The 17,532-nt window shown below is 37.3% G+C and overlaps 3 protein-coding genes across 4 annotated transcripts; 1 reads left to right on the top strand and 2 right to left on the bottom strand.

Moving 5' to 3' along the window:
- Positions 1 to 1,265: 1,265 nt before the first annotated feature.
- Positions 1,266 to 2,646, top strand: LOC145214671 (small nuclear ribonucleoprotein Sm D3-like). Of its 2 annotated transcripts, XM_080083247.1 has the most exons (3): positions 1,267 to 1,479; positions 1,878 to 2,057; positions 2,419 to 2,646. In XM_080083247.1, the coding sequence occupies exons 1-3, from the start codon at positions 1,354 to 1,356 to the stop codon at positions 2,503 to 2,505; spliced, it is 393 nt and encodes a 130-aa protein (XP_079939373.1). In that variant the 5' UTR covers positions 1,267 to 1,353; the 3' UTR covers positions 2,506 to 2,646. The 2 variants fall into 2 exon arrangements, with proteins under 2 accessions (XP_079939372.1, XP_079939373.1); XM_080083246.1 differs by having other exon boundaries at positions 1,266 to 1,479; positions 1,878 to 2,506.
- A 320-nt stretch (positions 2,647 to 2,966) lies between these two features.
- On the bottom strand, positions 2,967 to 5,223 carry LOC145214670 (selenocysteine lyase-like). The gene is made up of 8 exons (XM_080083245.1): positions 5,133 to 5,223; positions 4,931 to 5,037; positions 4,392 to 4,655; positions 4,213 to 4,340; positions 3,967 to 4,119; positions 3,664 to 3,894; positions 3,516 to 3,609; positions 2,967 to 3,412 (listed from the first exon to the last, which is right to left on the bottom strand). Coding segments are annotated over exons 1-8 (1,209 nt in total). The 5' UTR covers positions 5,135 to 5,223; the 3' UTR covers positions 2,967 to 3,182.
- Positions 5,224 to 7,405: 2,182 nt separating this feature from the next.
- On the bottom strand, positions 7,406 to 10,083 carry LOC145214666 (uncharacterized). Its single transcript, XM_080083243.1, has 6 exons — positions 9,912 to 10,083; positions 9,564 to 9,676; positions 9,102 to 9,272; positions 8,706 to 8,834; positions 8,305 to 8,414; positions 7,406 to 7,780 (listed from the first exon to the last, which is right to left on the bottom strand). Exons 1-6 carry the CDS (start codon positions 10,037 to 10,039, stop codon positions 7,610 to 7,612), a joined length of 822 nt encoding a protein of 273 aa, XP_079939369.1. The 5' UTR covers positions 10,040 to 10,083; the 3' UTR covers positions 7,406 to 7,609.
- Positions 10,084 to 17,532: the final 7,449 nt, after the last annotated feature.

Here is a 17,532-nt window from a genome sequence, read left to right as displayed (position 1 = left end):
CACCTATAAAGAATTCTGCCCTGAAAACTTAAATATCGGATTTGAACGAAAACAAACAGCCTGTTAAAAAACTTTGCGAAATTTTGTTCCATAACGCGGATTTTCCACATTTGAAGTAGTTATCAAGCCATGTAGATACATCACTTTACAGACTTTGTCATGTAGCTACATAATTTTGCAGCTACATTACTTTGCAAAAATTATGGATATTCCATATTTGAAGATGATATCAAGCCATGTTGCTACATCACTTTGCATACTTTGTCACAAACCGCTGAGTTTGCAAATAAATATAAAACGAATGGCTTTTTATTACAAGCCATAAAATTTGGACCTCCTGGACTTTTAAATTTTCACTGAAACGCAGTAAAACGAAGGATAAAAGAATAATACGTCATATATACACCATACTTTGTTTGACATGTAGGTTGACTTATTGTCCCAGTCTACCATTCAAACATGAACAGCAGTTATATTGGCAACATCCGCAAATACGATTTATGACAAAAAGTTACCGGTTATCCAATGTGACGTCAGTTGTTTGAGATCAGTGTTTCACCAGATTCGTAAAACGAACTATAAAACATATAGGTGAGGTTGCATAATAGACGTATAGGCCTAGCCTTGTTTGACCTGTAGTTAAACTCTTTGAGGCATTCGACCCACGGGCATGGGTCTGTGCTTGGGTTTATGTGGTCATTTGCACATTTTATTTACTGGCAAAAATGACTGTGCTTTGATAACGAATTTCCAAATTCTTGGTAAACGGCAGTTACAGGCAGGTCTGGGAACTTCGAATCGAGAGATTCTAAATCATTAGCAGTGATAAACATATAAAAAGTCGAGTCCCAGTACGCATAGGTTTGTGGCAAGGGTCGCCAACCCGCGGCCCCGAAGCTACATGCGAAAAAATACGAACTTTTAATGCGGTCGCAGGCCTTTTAAAAGTTGCATTTAAAAGGGCTGTAGGCTACCCACCCTTGCCCTGGCCTATGGCATTACCCACTATACGATTAAAATCTAATAAAATAAGCAAAACTCAGTTTGGAAGATTTGCTGCATGGCATTTAAAACTGAAAAATGTTTAGCATACGGGTCAGCAAAAATCGTATTTAAGGTTATTTTAAATCTTTTTTCCCAAAACAAAATATACAAAAAAGTTACCAACAAACAAACTTAAATATTTTTAAAAATTTCCCCTTTGGTAAAAAAAATATACATTGTGCGCATGCGCAAACAACACGCGCAAAATCCGGTTCCACTCGCGTGCGTTTTTGTTTTCCATTTGATGAAACAACGTAAACTGTGCGTTGAATTTTTGCTGCCAAGTCTAGTTTTGGCGTTTCTTTAAACATGTCGATTGGTGTTCCCATAAAAGTCCTTCATGAAGCTGAAGGCCACGTTGTTACGTGTGAAACTGCAACCGGTGAAGTATACCGTGGAAAACTTATTGAAGCTGAAGACAACATGAATAGTCAGGTAAGAGAACTTAAGGCTTGGACTCAAATTGAGTGTTCAGATTTGTGGAATTTTAGAAAAATTATTTGTATTTATGTGATTGGCTTTTTAAAACATTTGGCGTATTTTTAGATTGAGCTTTATGGCTCACAATAGTGAGAAAATTACAACACGGTGCGAGAAAAGAGTGCTTATAAACTAATGATTTTATTTGCAATTTTATTGTGAAAGATGCCACTGCTTTCAGTATGGCAAGAATTAAAATTGTGTTCTATGGCTGTTACAATTGTGAACACATGCTGCAAAAACAAGATAAGACCTTTATCTAAAAAAGAAATGTCATTTTGACTTTGGCTGACTAATGTTTTCCATATGCACAAATTTATGCAAATAACAAATGCAGTGTTTGTGAATTTCAGATGCAGGATGTTACTGTGACGTACAGGGATGGACGGACTGCACAACTTCAAAATATTTACATTCGTGGCAGTCAGGTTCGCTTTATGATCCTACCTGATATGTTGAAAAATGCCCCTATGCTAAGGCAAATGAAGGGTGGTAGTGCTGGTAGAGGAAAAGCAGCCATCCTCAAGGCTCAGGTAAGACATTATGAGACAATAGGCAAATACAGTGGGCCACACTTTCATTATGTCGAATCAAGCTGGCCTCTCAAAAATTTTCATATGACAAGGCACAGGCAAAAAAACCCTAGCCTGAGGTGGAATTCGGACCGACAGCAAGAGTATGACAAATTTCACCACATGATAAAAAAAAGTTAGATCTATTCACATTATATTTTAACTTTCAATTCTGCTATTAAAACTGATCAGTTTCAGTAAACCAATTGTGTGCACAAAACTGCATTGCAGTGTGAGATCTTACTAAGTGACACTAAACACCTCAGCTCATCTGTCTAATTTTTGAAAACAATTGAGATAAAACTAACATCCTGCATTACAGGTAAGAGGCAGAGGTAAAGGTCCTTTGAGGGGTGGACCATCCAGTTTTCGTGGTGGATATGACAGGGGTGGTTGGGGCAAAAACTGAACATCTCTGTGATGAGCGATGGATATTCTTTTCCTTCTGCAGTTTTGAATACAAGTGCAGGCTGTGTTTTGTGCCATGTGTTATCAGCCACAGTTTTTTGTCAATAAAAATGCAACTCAAGTTGTAAAAAATCCATTGCAATCAACATTGATCTCTTTCGTGCTTGTCAGCTGGATAGTCTTAAATACATTTTCTGGTAGTAATGAGTTTTTACAAGAATTGAGCAACATTTTTGATATTACACCTATTGTAAAAATATAAATTGCATCAGAACATATATAGGGTTTGGATAGCACTACAGTACTATAAGGTTATTTGCAACCAACACAAACTTGTTCTTAATTTAACAAGTGTGGCATTACTCTTTTGCATTCACTCACTTCATAGTTCACATCAGGTTTCATAAAATCAACCATGGTAAAGAAATGTATTTAATTTTGTAAACTATGACCTATTTGAAATTTAAACATTTGCAACAGGATTGTCAAAACGATTTGTCTGCCAAACCTCAAGTCTAAATGCAATGCCCTGGAAACAACATCAATCTATAAAGCATTTTATGATGTTGCTGGATTGATATGAGAGTTGCACACAATTTTTGCAACATAAAATCAAAAAAAATCTATTGCACTAGAAAAAATAATTAGGTTTGGAAAGTGCTACAGTAATAAAAAGGTTTAACTGCAATCATTACACAAACTCTGTCTAATTTCAACAAGTTCTGCAACAACATCATCAATCTCTTTTTTGCTTGTTGTTCGTCCAGTGGATATTCTTAAAGCATTTCCTGCTACTGCGGGATTAATATGAAAGTTAAGCAAGATTTTTGATGGTTCACATTTGTCAGAGTGACAAGCAGATCCTGTGCTGCAGCAAAACCCTTTTGCCTTTTCCAAGATCTTATACCCTTCAACAAACAACAAGCTATGTTTTTCTCAGAGCTCAAAATATATCAGATGTTAGAGTTTATGTTTTCAATTAAATTTACAATCACATTTTTAGCACTATACCTTCAAGTCCGTCGCCTAGAATGGAAAAGTTGCATGTATTAGGCAAACAAACTTCAGGCAAATAGTTGAACACAACACCCTTTCCAAAAGCCTCCTGCAAATATGCAGAATAGAAAACAATGAGATGTGTTCTTACTTTTTATCTTACCGCCAGTTTTAGTTTTAGGTAGTTTCTTGTGTCCAGCATATTCTGCTGATATTTTTCCAGGTTTTTGTGAATCAATTGTGCTGCAACTCCCAAACCCACAATCATTGGAGTGTTTTCAGTTCCAGACCTCCAACCATTTTCCTGCCCACCTCCCAACAATAGGGGAGTGTAGAGATTCTTTTCTGATTCGAGGTGTTTAATGTAAAGTGCCCCATTTCTTGGACCATAAAACTAAATGCATAACAAAAAAAAAACAGTGTGATTTGAAAAAAATGAAAATGTCCATAAGTTAGTAGTACCTACCTTGTGACCAACAATTGTAAGAAAATCAACATTTAATTGTTTGGCATCAACTGCGATTTTGCCAATAGCTTGTGCTGCATCAGTGTGAAAAAATATTTTGCAACCCAGCTCTTGTTCTTTCTTTTTTATAGCTTTTCCAATTTCTTGAACAGGCTACAAACACTTACTATCAAACTGCTGATACTAACAGAAAAGCACAATATTTTTTTTAAATGAATTGCATGTTTTTAAGAGATGAACAATTACCAGAACAGTCCCTGTTTCATTATTGGCCATCATTACTGAAATCAGAACAGTGTTTGACTTGATTGCAACAGCTATGTCCGAAGGAAGGATGTTTCTGGTTTGCTCATCAATGTTTACAATTGTTAATTCTACAAACTCAATCAATTAACAAAAAACAAAAACAAATTTAAAGCACATACCAATATCTCCTTTTCTTTTAAGATAATTAAGTGGTCCCAGAATGGAATCATGTTCTACGCTTGTTGTAATTACATGAGGTTTAATGTTGCAATTGTTGTTGTCGCCAACAGCTTTACAAGAATTAAAGTAGTCAATAGAAGAATGGATGACCCAGTTATTGGATTCTGTTCCACCAGATGTAAAAATTATTTCCTCTTCCAAAGCATTTATGCACTGCCCAATTCTTTTCCTTGCTTCTGCAATTAATGCTTTCGCAGTGCAGCCTAAACCAAAAAAACATACAAATATTACTCGTATGCAGTGGTGGGATTCAACTGGTTCGCACCAGTTCTATAGAACTGTCTCACGAAATTTTAGGGGATCAGCGAACTGGTTAGCATTACTGGTTACTGTCAATGGACTATTTGTAACAGAAGCAGCTTAAAAATATGGCTTTTGTGATAGAACCGGCTGACAAAAATTGTGAATCCCACCACTGCTTGTATGCGTTGTAAAATACTTTAAAGTTTAAACTCAAATCCTGTAAAATGTATTTTACCTGCTGGATATTTGCTGCTTGGATTTCCCCAGACAGATAGCGCATCTTTAATGCTTTTTTCTACCTCCGGGTCAAGTGGGGTGGTAGCATTGTAGTCTAAATAAATCCTAAACAAAATGTGTAGAATTGCGTCTTTGCACATAAACCAAACAAAAACACCGCTATGGTTTGTCATAATACAACAAAACTGTTGTCTACTTACATTTTTTAATTCCAACGTAAAGTAAGATGTATTGAAGATGTACCAAGTGGTCAACGTCAACGCTCAATTTGACTCTATGCATTTATCACCAGCAACCAAAAAATGTAAACAAGAAACAACATGTGACTGGCACGTTAACTAGTGACCCCATGTGGACAAAAACATATTTAATGCTTAAACACGTGAGGGCTAGCAAAGAACTCGCAGTTGTCGAAAAAAATATATGTAAACAAAAAACTAGAAAGATAGCTAAGTTGCAGCAAGTTAGCTAACTTGCGACTCAAGATATCGAAGTTGACGTGGCAACTTAGGCTATCTGACTTGCAACGAAACATAGCTAACTTGCGACGCAAGATAACTAACTTGCTGCGCAAAATAGCTAACTTGCGGCAACTTAGCTATCTTTCTAGTTTTTTGTTTGTTTACAATACGGCCTAAAGGCGCTGTTGTCAAATAACTTATGTTGCAGGGACTTATTGAAATTAAGTTGCGGCGACAAATTGATGAGTATAAATTTCTTAAACAAGACGGAATGGTTTAAGGTGCCTGGACCATATGCAGACACACAAAATCTGATTGAGATTTGTCCTCGGGAGCTACCTGATCGAACCCCGTGAAAAGAATCATTGAAACAGTACAAGTCTTTGGTTAATGTTTTGACATACTTATGGTGCCTTCATTGTAATTTGTTAGTACGCCAGGCGACCCAGACTTATTTATGTTCAATGTAGTTACGTTACACAAAGTAGCATATCGGTTTGTTCGCCATAAAAGGTCCGTTTTAACAATCGTTTTCCTTCCTTTGTAACACTAACAATCATAGTTATAAATAGGGTTGGCCCGATACCAATATTTTGAACCGATACCGATACCCGATATTTTACCCCAAAAGTACTGCGATCCGATACCGATACCCGATACTTTGCAAACAAGCAAAAACATTTTCAAACTGATGTATTTATAATGTGTTTTCCCATCACAGTTAATTTAACAACACACTCAGTCTAATAAATCACTTAAGGCCGTAAAATGCCCAGGTCTGGTAAAGACTCTTTGGCAAATCAGCTGGCGAGTTAACGATGCCCTAACGACGGTGGTGCATTGGATGCATAACTAACGATTGGTGCACTTGTTGTTACGCATCTGATCACGTGATTACGTTTATGCTACGCGCTTTGCAACGTCTTACCGGCGTCTATTGTTTGTAACGTCGTACCGGCGTTAATGTTTTACGACTTTGACAACAAAAAACATTTAACGATCATGGCTTTAGGCAGAGAATGGGATTGTCTGTTAATATCCCCAAAACAGTGAAGGAATCCCAAAACATATGACGTTTGGGTCATTTCTTAACGCCAACTTTTGTATTGCAAAATCGCAGGTAGTTTAATTGGGATTTAAAAGTTCACCTAACGGCATAGAAAATAATTTGTCACTGATAACACTAAGAATGTCTAAATACACTTGGCCATACAAATTAAACACCTGCCGTTTCGAAACTTATGCTTACAAACGTCTACAATGAACTTTGTGCGCTGTGACGCTCGCTCGCAATTAACGCGGGCCTAAAAAACGTGTTGCGGCATTAAGTCGCTGTAGCGATTTAGGTCATCTTATTTCATTAAATCCAAGACGAACGCGTTTTTTAGTTGTAGTCCCATAAATATTTTATCACAGCCGATGGTTGTTGTTTTTTGCCTCCTTTCATTTTCAATTTTACACATGATAAAGTCTCAAAAAAAGTATCGGTACTTGTACCGATACCGCTAAAGTATCGGACGAGTACCGATACTGCTCGAAGCATCGGGTATCGGCGCCGATACAGTACTATCGGGCCATCCCTAGTTATAAACCAGTGGTTCTCAAACTTTTTTGAGCGCGACCCAAATCTGAGTTTTATAAACACCTCACGACCCAAACCTAAAAAAAATGTATTTTATTTTCTTGTACGAATACTTACTCATACTGTAACGCTAACTGTCACATGGCCAAGTTCAGTTAACGCAAGATTAACTTATCCTATTATTTCCCGTGCTATGACGTTACAATCGCCATGTGCGAAACAGTATGGTGGGAAGGCTATTGTGTGCGCGACCCATTTTTTTACCCTGTGCGACCCATGTTTGGGTCGCGACCCATACTTTGAGAACCACTGTTATAAACTAACAAAAAAAAACAATTTTCAAACAGTGTTTAAAATTTCAAACGCATTTACGCAGACACTTGTTCAGCACACAATGTAGCCTACATTTTTAAATTTATTGTGACACGAAGTTTACTACGGCATGATGCAAATTACACAGTCTGTTTAGTTAACAGAGCGTAGAAACGCTACGTTAAAACCGGTTTTACTGTATAATTCAAAGGGTATGTAATTGGTACAATAGCTCGTCTGTACGCTACCAATACAACTTTGCGTTTAACAAATATGTGCATGCTTGTTTTGTACAGATTTCCTCCAGAGCATGCATAATATTTTACAGACCCCAGGAGTAACGATTCTCTTGGGGTTTCGCCGGCAACAGGTTGCGGAAAGCCCGCAAATGTGCATCGGCGTTTTCTTCCTGTTCTTTTCGCGGGTTGAAGTATTGATCCAATCCAGGCGATGCCATCGTCGTCAAACTCTGCCCTGTGCTCATGGCCCGTACCTAAAAATGTCAAAGTGGCAAAATTGTACGAAAAAATCGGTATTCTGGTTTGTTCCACCATTTGTAAAATAGCCTATGTCTAAAACTTCCAGAAACTAATTGTCTTTTAATTACACAAACTATGTGAACTAAAACAGGACATAAAACATGTTCACATGAAGCAGTAAGCGGTTCCTGTGGTAACTGTTGTACGCGGCCCACTGGAAGTAATTACTTATTTGCAGTTAACCACACAAGAAAAAGTACTGTACCAGTGCACGTTTCGGCCATAATTGGTACACAGACAGGTTTTTTTTAACATATGTGGATGTCATACACGTACACTGGACGAAACCGACAAAGCGTACGCTGGTAGCAAAAGTTTAAGAATCACTAGCCCAAAAGGTTACAAACTCTTGGAAACTAGGTCAGAACTGTGACGTAACATATACGTGTTCTGTTACAACTAGAATCACCAGCAGAGCATAACTAACTAACGCAGGCACCAAAATGTTCTGTCTCTTGTATTTCAATTACTAAAGTACCTGTATATCTGCAGCCTGTTCAAAGGCTACCAACTTGTCAAAGGCGTGTGCGACCGATTCGCAAACGGTGGACACACCCTGGGATGCCAACCAGAGAATATGCTTCTTTTCTAAATGTAAATTATAAGGTAAGGTTACTATATGCAAATAGCACTTGAGTATATTGGACTTTGTTAGCCGACTGGTCGTGCTACTGCTACGTGTGCATTTGAAATACTACTACATAGGCTAATGGAAATAAACGTGTTTAAGATAATAGGATTGGTGGTAATTTTCATATTTACCACATTGTAATATTATGACAATAATTTTACTCCACACAACGCCTATTAAATGTTGTAGTGGTCTATATACATTTATGCGCTTTTTGTGGGTGTGCAAACTGCATAACATTTGGTTACCACAGTTTCTCATCCAATCTGTTGTAACTGCTGTCAAGTCTGAACTCTTGCTCCTGTGGAATGCAATGTCGTCGGCGAGTTGGTTGAAGCTACTGTTTAAATTTTCCAATTTTGCGTTTTTCGTTGCGCCTGGCGATACAAAAGTGGAACTGCATAAGTTTAAAATATGCATAAAATGTCATTTTTTTATCTTAACCCGAAGAAAAACAGCTTAAAATAATTCTTGAACATTTAATGCCCTTGCTCACATAGTATTCCTTTTATTCAAGTTTCTAACAGAAGATTGGGACGCAAACGTATTTTTGCGATATTATTAAAGCTAATCAGACATGCCTTGTCACTTAGAACATTCTGGGGACTTTTTCAAAAGCTAGGACAAACAAGGCAATTTTGTACCTAAACTCGATGCATTGACTGGCACGCAATGGAACATCGCCATAGCCTCCCGTCGGACTTTAATGACAGCCACCATGATTGTCACGGCTAGGCTGGGCTGTCTTCGCAAGCAATCCCACACCCGCTCCTCTTGCGTAAAGTCAATTTCGACCAAGCTTTCAGGCGTAACATCTGCTCAAACCAAAGGTAATAAAATACGTTATGTGACAAAACTGGTTGATAAAGACTGACAGACAAGAACAACACTATATTGGAAAATTGTAATGATACAATTCGACAAATTCGGCGAATTTAAATTCAAAAGACGTATCTGGAAATAGCTAATTGTGGGGTTGGGCAAACGCTTGTCATGTTGTCAAAGATTAAGAACAATGAGTTTTTATTTCCGGCCACGGGACACTCGTGTCTCGCATTGAATGCTGTGTGGTCTAACCTGTTCATTTTACAAGTGTTCAAGTTTACCTTTCCAAAGTGCCCCAGACGGCACAAGCAGCACGCAAGACCCTTTTCCGTCCTTTCGTTTTGCAATCGCACAAGCATAGTTGGACATCATACAATTTCTCCCAATTCCGTAACTGTAAGTATACAACGGTTAAACAATTAAAGCAGGTGAAATGTAACTTTTTCCCGACAAAAGTCAAAAACCATACAATAAACAACCTCAGTCATTTCATCGAGTTGGCCTTATAGTGTGATTAAGGACTTTACAAAGTCGAAATAAAGAATACAAATACACGCAAATCGTATTTCATTAAGAAAATAACAATATGTATTAACCATTAAAGTTCTTGTTCACAAGGACAGACTTACTAATCCAGTGCACGACAGGCAATAGCAAGATTCTTTCGTGCATTTTGATTGGTGGGAAAATTGTCCGTACGACGTTGATTCAAACACCTGGCCACATCCGAACACGACTTTGAGTTGTTAACACCCATGTCTGCGTAGCTTTAAAACCTTTTAAATCCAATCTCCTAAAACTCGTGACTGAAATACAGAACATATTAAACGAATGGCAACCAAATAGCCTTGCGTTATTGGGCTTCCAAAAAAGTGGTACTTTTTCTGTTAAAACCCTGCCACGCGTTCTACCCTACATATTTTTTTCTAACCCATGATCAACACCATATCTCTAATTAAAAACGTAGATTCATTTTAAAATGTATATATCGGCTGGTGCAATATGTCTTATCAAACCTGACAACAGTAGAACCTAGCATGTTCCTTTGAAAACCCTGCTTCTAAACTAGCGGTATTACATACCCGTGTACTTATTTTAATACGTCCACACCCATATATTCATCTTTGCCTTGTATATTCGTGAGGTGTCAATTTTCGAAGGTATAAATTAACATAGATCATACACGCTGAGACTGACCGTTATTCTCCGCTACGACCTTCCACGCACGAGCCACGCATTGATACAGCAAAGCTGCAAAGAAATGTTGCGACCCCACTGTTCCATAACATGAGCTATACGCTTGAAATATCCCAATCCCAATCGCATTTCAAAACGACAAATGTTACGAGAAGGGGTAATGAGGTCGTTCGTGTTGATGGAACAGTTTTTGTGTGGAGCGCTCTTTTACGCGAGATGGAACATACAAGCACCAGCCGTTTCGTTGTGTTTCAATTATGAGCCATACGTATATTTTTGCTCCTGATGAAAGTTAACGATACGGTTTAAATCAATCAATAAAAGGTTTTTTGTCGGTGGGACTGAGGTTAAATCAAGTTCAAACTAAAAAAGAAACGCGGTCGTGGTTTTAAGCTGTTAAAATTTTCGGTTTTTCAATGGACCTGAGAATAACTGCTGCTTTAATGGCGATTTTCTGAAAAAGGGGCAAAATTACCAAAATCATCGAGGTGATTTTATTTTTTCACAATGTGTGTTCTTGAATTTAGCAATAGTTTTGTGATATTTTTTTAGGCTTGTTTTTTCGTCTCGCACAATCCACGAGTGTCCAGCAATGTAAATTTTCAATTCTCAAGTGGCAATGACGCAGACGCAATTGACTTTTCCTTACTTTAACCTATAATCAATCGTTTCTGTGAAGAAATGACGTGCACAGTTAAAATAAAACTTGACACCTTAAATGAAATCAAGCACACAATCAATTCTAGAAAAACCGCAATGCTTCTATTATTCCGTTTAGGACAGTTGATGCTTATGCAGTTTTCTTATCAAATGCAAAAATACGTCAGTGTGTTTCGTAAGAAGCGGTTGTTTATCCAATGCAGTAGTTGCAAAATGCGTTTAATGTTTGTTATAGATTTTGCACATTGCTTTTATCCCATGTTTAGCATTAATGTGCGAAATTCATATAGGCCAAAAAATAATATTCACTTATTTTTTATTGCATGCTTTTTATCATCGTTACAAAGAAACATGAAAGACGTGCATATGCGCCATGCAAATTTGCCATTTCACCCTGCTGTCCAACTATCTGACTATTTATTGCCAGCTGTTGTCAACAAACACCACCCAACATGTCAAGTGAAAAAGCCTTCACAGAAGACTCAGTCGACTTCAGTTGTCACCTGACCTTTGACCTGTGAGGTCCCAACTTGTGCTGGTTCCACTCAATCTCTATCGATTGCAATTACGCTGAGACTCATGAGATTTCGATAAAAAGTTATTTGTTTGCTTTTTGGAGTGTGTTGCACCGGTGCGGCATTACCGCATCCACACCTTTTGAAAATTGTTGTGCTTTGGTTGCAAACCAAAAAAAATCTATTCCGAAGAGACAAATACATCAACGAGTGGTTTTTACAGTCATTTGCAGGCCTTTGGATTTGAATCACTTTCAATTAACTTCGTACCCACGTAACCACGTACTTTTTCTTTTACTGCGCTGTACTTTAATACCGCTTTGACGTTGAATATATTTTGCACAAAATAACAGTGTTCTGAATTTTCCATGTACTGCTTCTGTTATGTAATAATCGTTTTACAATTACGCATGTCAGGAGATAGTAAATGAGTCATCGGTTGTTCGCACGTATTTGTAATATTCTCCGATGTTCTTTTTCCGACGACTTTAAAAAATTCAAACGACCAACCCAGGGCGTCGTCAGACACAGTTTGAAAACTACTCACGATTGCAACAAAATCAACTTGCTTGACGGTATTGATTTTAAAATCTGAAATCTTACGCATCGTCGATTGCTCATGTGTTCTTGTAAGGAATTACGTACCACATTCTCATCCCGGGGTAAATTTAACCCAAGTGGTTATTTAACTTTGGGGTTGGGGGAATTATTTTTGGACATTTTTAAGAGATAAAAAATATCCTAAATCGATTCAAATCGTTGGCAATATAGGCTATTGTTAAGGAGGTCAACAAGTAACTTAACTACACGTTTTTTGCGCCATAGTTTTATGTGAGAATAGTTTGTTAAATAGGGTTAGGGTGAATTTATAGAGACAGACAGTTTAAAAGCAACTTGGGCAAAACCAGTAGCAAAGCTTTACTTTTGGATAAGCTTGTTGATGTTTATGGGCGAATTATAGTTTCTTATTTGCACTTAATATGTACTAAGTTATTTTGTTTTGTTTCAGCAGTATTGGTAATACATATTGGTGATGAAAATGACTTGTGCAAAATTTGAAGGTAATATCGTTCTTTCTATTTTTTAACGAGATCATTACTTTATTGAAGTATAATGAAATTAAAACTTTTTATCAGTCAAAACAAATTAATAATACTGTATTCACACGAAAAATCAATCAACCGATACAATCACATGGTTTTTGCACAAAAACCTTTTGACACCCGACAGGGTCACTCAAGGTCACGACTTACCTCATTAAAACGTCCAAATAATTTTCCTCTTGTGCTCAAAACCTGCACACTGCAAGAGAATTCTTAACCTAAAAAGAAAAACGCTCTCTCGATTTTCCGCACTGAGAAAAAGGCAAATTCGTGAAAATTCGGCCACAACGCGTGGAACCTGTTTTGGTTATGGCTTCGTATTGAATGGCTGTTTTGTTGTTAATAGATAGGATACCAGTTATTGCAGCGAGTTTATGTATAGAGAAAACATTGACATAGGTTAGTTCGTCGTTTAAGGGCAGTGGAAATTATACACTTTATTGAAATAACGTTTTTCATTGCTTTGTGACAATCGAACAACCTTGACTGTGTATCACCGTAGTCTGTACAAAGTTTCGTGGATAAGTTATGACTTTGGTAATTCTATGGCAACAACTTTGTATATGCGGAGCTGGTAATTGTGTAAGTGTTGAGTTTTTGTTGCAAAACGTGAAGGATATGCAACCATTGAACCCAAAACAGCTGTTGTGTTCAATGTTTCAACTAAAAATATCACGGCCCCTTTAAGGCTTAGTGGTCTTGTTGGCAGGCCACACAAAACTTTTCAAAATCACTGACATTTTTGTGAGGATTCACGTTAACAATGTATGTTGCTGACCAGCATTTTTCCAAATGAAAATTTAAATAGCACAAAACTGAATATTCTGCGGTTTTGCCGAATAATTTTGGTCGAATCAACCGAATCGTTTGTAAAGTTGTACCGTTTGTGATATAGTCATGTAAGTTGTGCTTCCAGGCAAACAATGGTGTATTTCAACAACAGGACAGTTGTGTTGCATTATGATCTTCGCTCTGTAGGTATTTCGTCATTGGTTCGTTGCCAGCCTTAAAATGTGTTACTGATCTTTTGTCTAATGTGGACAAAACGATAATGCTTTTACACTAAATTACACTAGTTGTCGCGATGTTAGTTTTTGCCCAGTTGGAAGGATCTGTCCTGCACAATATGGGCAGAAAAGACACATTTTTGCGCTTTAAAGTTGTGCGTAAAAGATTCGGTTTCGAATTTAAACGAATCGCGTTTGTTTTAAACCAAAAGTTTATAAAACTCCATAATTTGCTTGGAGAAATTTGGCAAACCGAAACTTACATACAACACTTTGATGTGCTTTAAAAAATGATTGCAGCTCTTCAAGAGTTCCTGTAGTTTAACCACATGTTAAGCTATGCATGGTCGTAAACAAACCGTCAAAGGCAATTTGTGCAACGCATTACACGGTGTCACTAGAGACAGTTTCTGCTTATTACGACGGTGATTGCCAACCTGTGAAACATAACGTGCTTATCTGGGCCTATAGCGAAAGCCAACTGCCTGACTGTATTGCCTCGACTTGGGAAAATTAGGGGGATCGATAGTGTTGAGGTGAGAGGTCAATATATATACAAATATATATATTATATCTGGCAAGTGCAATGTGTTCAGTATATCTTGAGGTTGAATATGGTTGAAGCCAATAAAAGGAATTCTTAGGCTTTTAAACATATATTTTGTCAGTGAATTGCAGGTTCGGAAACGTTGATTTCCAAGTAAAATTTAGAAGGCAATTCTAATGTTGAAAGACAAAATACTCTGGTGTAGACAAAATCCCGTTTTTCTTATACAAAACAAATATATTTCGCTTTCGGATATATTAAATAAGCTTAGGTGATAAAATAAGGCACCGAAGATGCTTTTATAAGCGATATATATTTGTTCTATACATAAGATAGATAAAAATACGAGATTTTGTCTACACCAGAGCATTTTGTCTTCGCCAGTAGGGCAAACTGATTATGCAACCTGGCAAACGACATTTAACATAAATACATTAAGTATCACAATAGGATTTGCCGTTAATTGAAGCTTATCAACCACTTATAAACAAAAACGCATTTGAGGAAAAAATACGTAAATCCTATGCTTACGTAACGCCTTATTTTAGAAACATAAAATGGCACGTATCGATTGAGAAACAGTCGTAGAATCAAACCCTATTAATTTGCCGCGCTTAGTGATTTTATCTTAACCTTTGACGCCTTTTGTTTGATCGCAATCCGTCTTAGGTGGCTGGCATGTACACAACGCACTTGCCTGTGGCTTGGTCGTAAACAGAAAATATGCAACTTCAATAGACCAAGTGCTCTAAATGTAAGTTATGAGTTTTAGTTTGTTAAGTTAGTTACGAATAACTAAAATGTGTTATGTAGTTGTATACACCTTGAGTTAAATTGAGTTTAGGTTCAGTCAGAAAGCCTTGAATTCCCTTAAAGTGAAATATCTAGTTATTCTTTACTTGAGTTACGGAAATAGAAGCTTGCTTTGGACATTCTATTCCCAATCAACAAGTTTCGTGTTTAATATCGTGCAAGAAATTCGTTCTTTCAATTCACAAAAAAAAACTTTTAATTTTCCATATGATGTCTACGATAAAAGCGTTTTGACACCCTCGCATTTTTGAGATGCGGTTTGCAGATATTAGACTTCTTGCGTGCATAACGAGACTAAAAGCAAAATGTCGGCTTACACCATTCTTTCCGATCGTACTTTCTGCGCCGCATCTTTTGAATTTTTTAAAGAGAAAGTCACCCTTGGTTCTCTGTAAAACGCTTCTAATGTTTCCACGTTTTGGCGAGTAAAAACTCGTTACCTCAAATATAAAGCTTATTTTAAAATCAGTTGGTTTCAAAGCAACTGTGGCACCGTCAGTCAAAATAACAGCGAGCATTTGTTTGTTAAACGTTTTTTTTCTAGTTTTTGTCTGCTGTAGTTGGTTTTGTAGTCATTTCAACGTGGGTTGCTTATTTTATCGGGATTCTTTTAGTCCTAGTTGTAACAAGTTTTCTTGTTGATTGAACTGATTTTCTTTGCAATTGCTTTCGAAAAACGTCCCACCAGGTCTATGTCCACTTTGCCGCGTGAACACTTCAGTTATAATCAGAAAAACGCCAGGATGCCAAAGAGCACAATTTTGGTCAACATCTTGCTTTAAGAGCCGTTCGTTTGGCGGATTGCTTTGCGGTAACGGCGTTGTATTGTTGACATTTGAAATTGGAAACTTCGAACCGGGAAAAACACAGGAAACAAAACTCACGAAAAGAGTTTGAGTTTTGTTGCTTAAATCTATTTTCTTCGCCTTTGTTGGCGACGCTGTTTCTCAGAACCTGCTTGTTTGTGCGGTTTAGCTGTTACTCAGCTGTTTTGAGTTGTCGAGTTTAAATCAAGACTTATCTGTGGAAAGCATGTAAGTCAGACCAAAATAAATGAGTCACTTCTTCTGTCAGGAACAATCCGTAATAATACGACTAGTTAGGTATTTTTGCTTATTAGGGGGGTTTCAAGGCATCGGTGTGCTACCTGCAATTATAACTTAAAAGTATCCTGCGCCAAAGACTAAGTAGATTGTTTGATGGAAAATGTAAAATAACGCACTATTTTGTTGTAAAACAACACCTAACAAGATGTATCGATTTTGATGCTTTTTAGGCTGCACTTAGTCGTTCATGTCCCAGAAGGCGTTCGAGTCGATACATGTGGTAAAGATTGCAGGTCAACATAGACAATGCCACATGTTGCCAATGCTATCTATAGCTATATGTACAAAGATTGTGCCCGAGCTTTGCTGCTGTTGTGTTCTAATTATACAAATCCAGTGGTGGGATTCATATTTTTTTGTCAGCCGGTTTTATCACAAAAGTCATATTTTTCAGCCGGTTCTGTCACAACAGTCCATTGACAAGAACCAGTAATGCTGACCGGTTCGCTGATCTCATAAAAAATCATGAGACGGTTCTATAGAACCGGTGCGAACCGGCTGAATCTCACCACTGTATACATAACTACTCACGTTTTAAAAAGATGAGCTACGAAATCGTCCAGAAACCTGTGTTGCTAGAGTATAGGAGTACACAACATTTTCACTATTTGCGGTAGCATCACTGGTATTTTTCTCCACAAACGGTCAGTGTCCATACATTTTCGATTACAGTTTTGAAAATGTAGGATTTATCCTAACTATACTTGTGCCCGAGTTCAGCTTGGTGATTAGGCTTGACCACAGTTTCAAGTATAGTGTCAATTGTATGTAACATAACTATTGTCACACTTTCTGTTTGTTTTCACACTTCGAAAAGAGTCCACGAAAAGTTATACACGTTGTCTGATTGGACTGTAATATTCCTTTGTTAACCGTCAAAATTATTTTGGACCAGGTTTAACAGCCAAATATCAAGAGAAAGTTTTTTTGTTTGTTTCAACACACGGCTTTACGTTGTGCACCCCTGAGCCAAAGGCGTTCAGGGCTAAAATGTTCGATTTATGTGTCTGTTTTGAAGCAGCTTGTCACTGCAAAATTGGGTAAAGGCCAAGGATTACAAGTACTTTATGGGGATGTTACTAATGGCATCTACTCAATGAACAAAATCCGTTTACTGGATTTTCCCACAACCTGTTTTAATATTGGTGACTTTATAAAACACATAAGTTGACTATATGTTCTGTTTTTAATTTGACATTCGTTTTTAATTGCAGTCGAAAAAACTTGACCAAATAATTTTAGATTTTTCCAGTAAGATGTTGTGCTTTATTCGGTTGTCTGTTTGTGACTGAAATAATTTAA

Source organism: Phallusia mammillata, chromosome 2 (assembly GCF_965637545.1).
Source record: "Phallusia mammillata chromosome 2, kaPhaMamm4.hap1.1, whole genome shotgun sequence".
Lineage (NCBI taxonomy): Eukaryota > Metazoa > Chordata > Ascidiacea > Phlebobranchia > Ascidiidae > Phallusia > Phallusia mammillata.
Note: the sequence above shows the minus strand (reverse complement) of the source record. Positions and strands in the feature narration are given on the sequence as shown.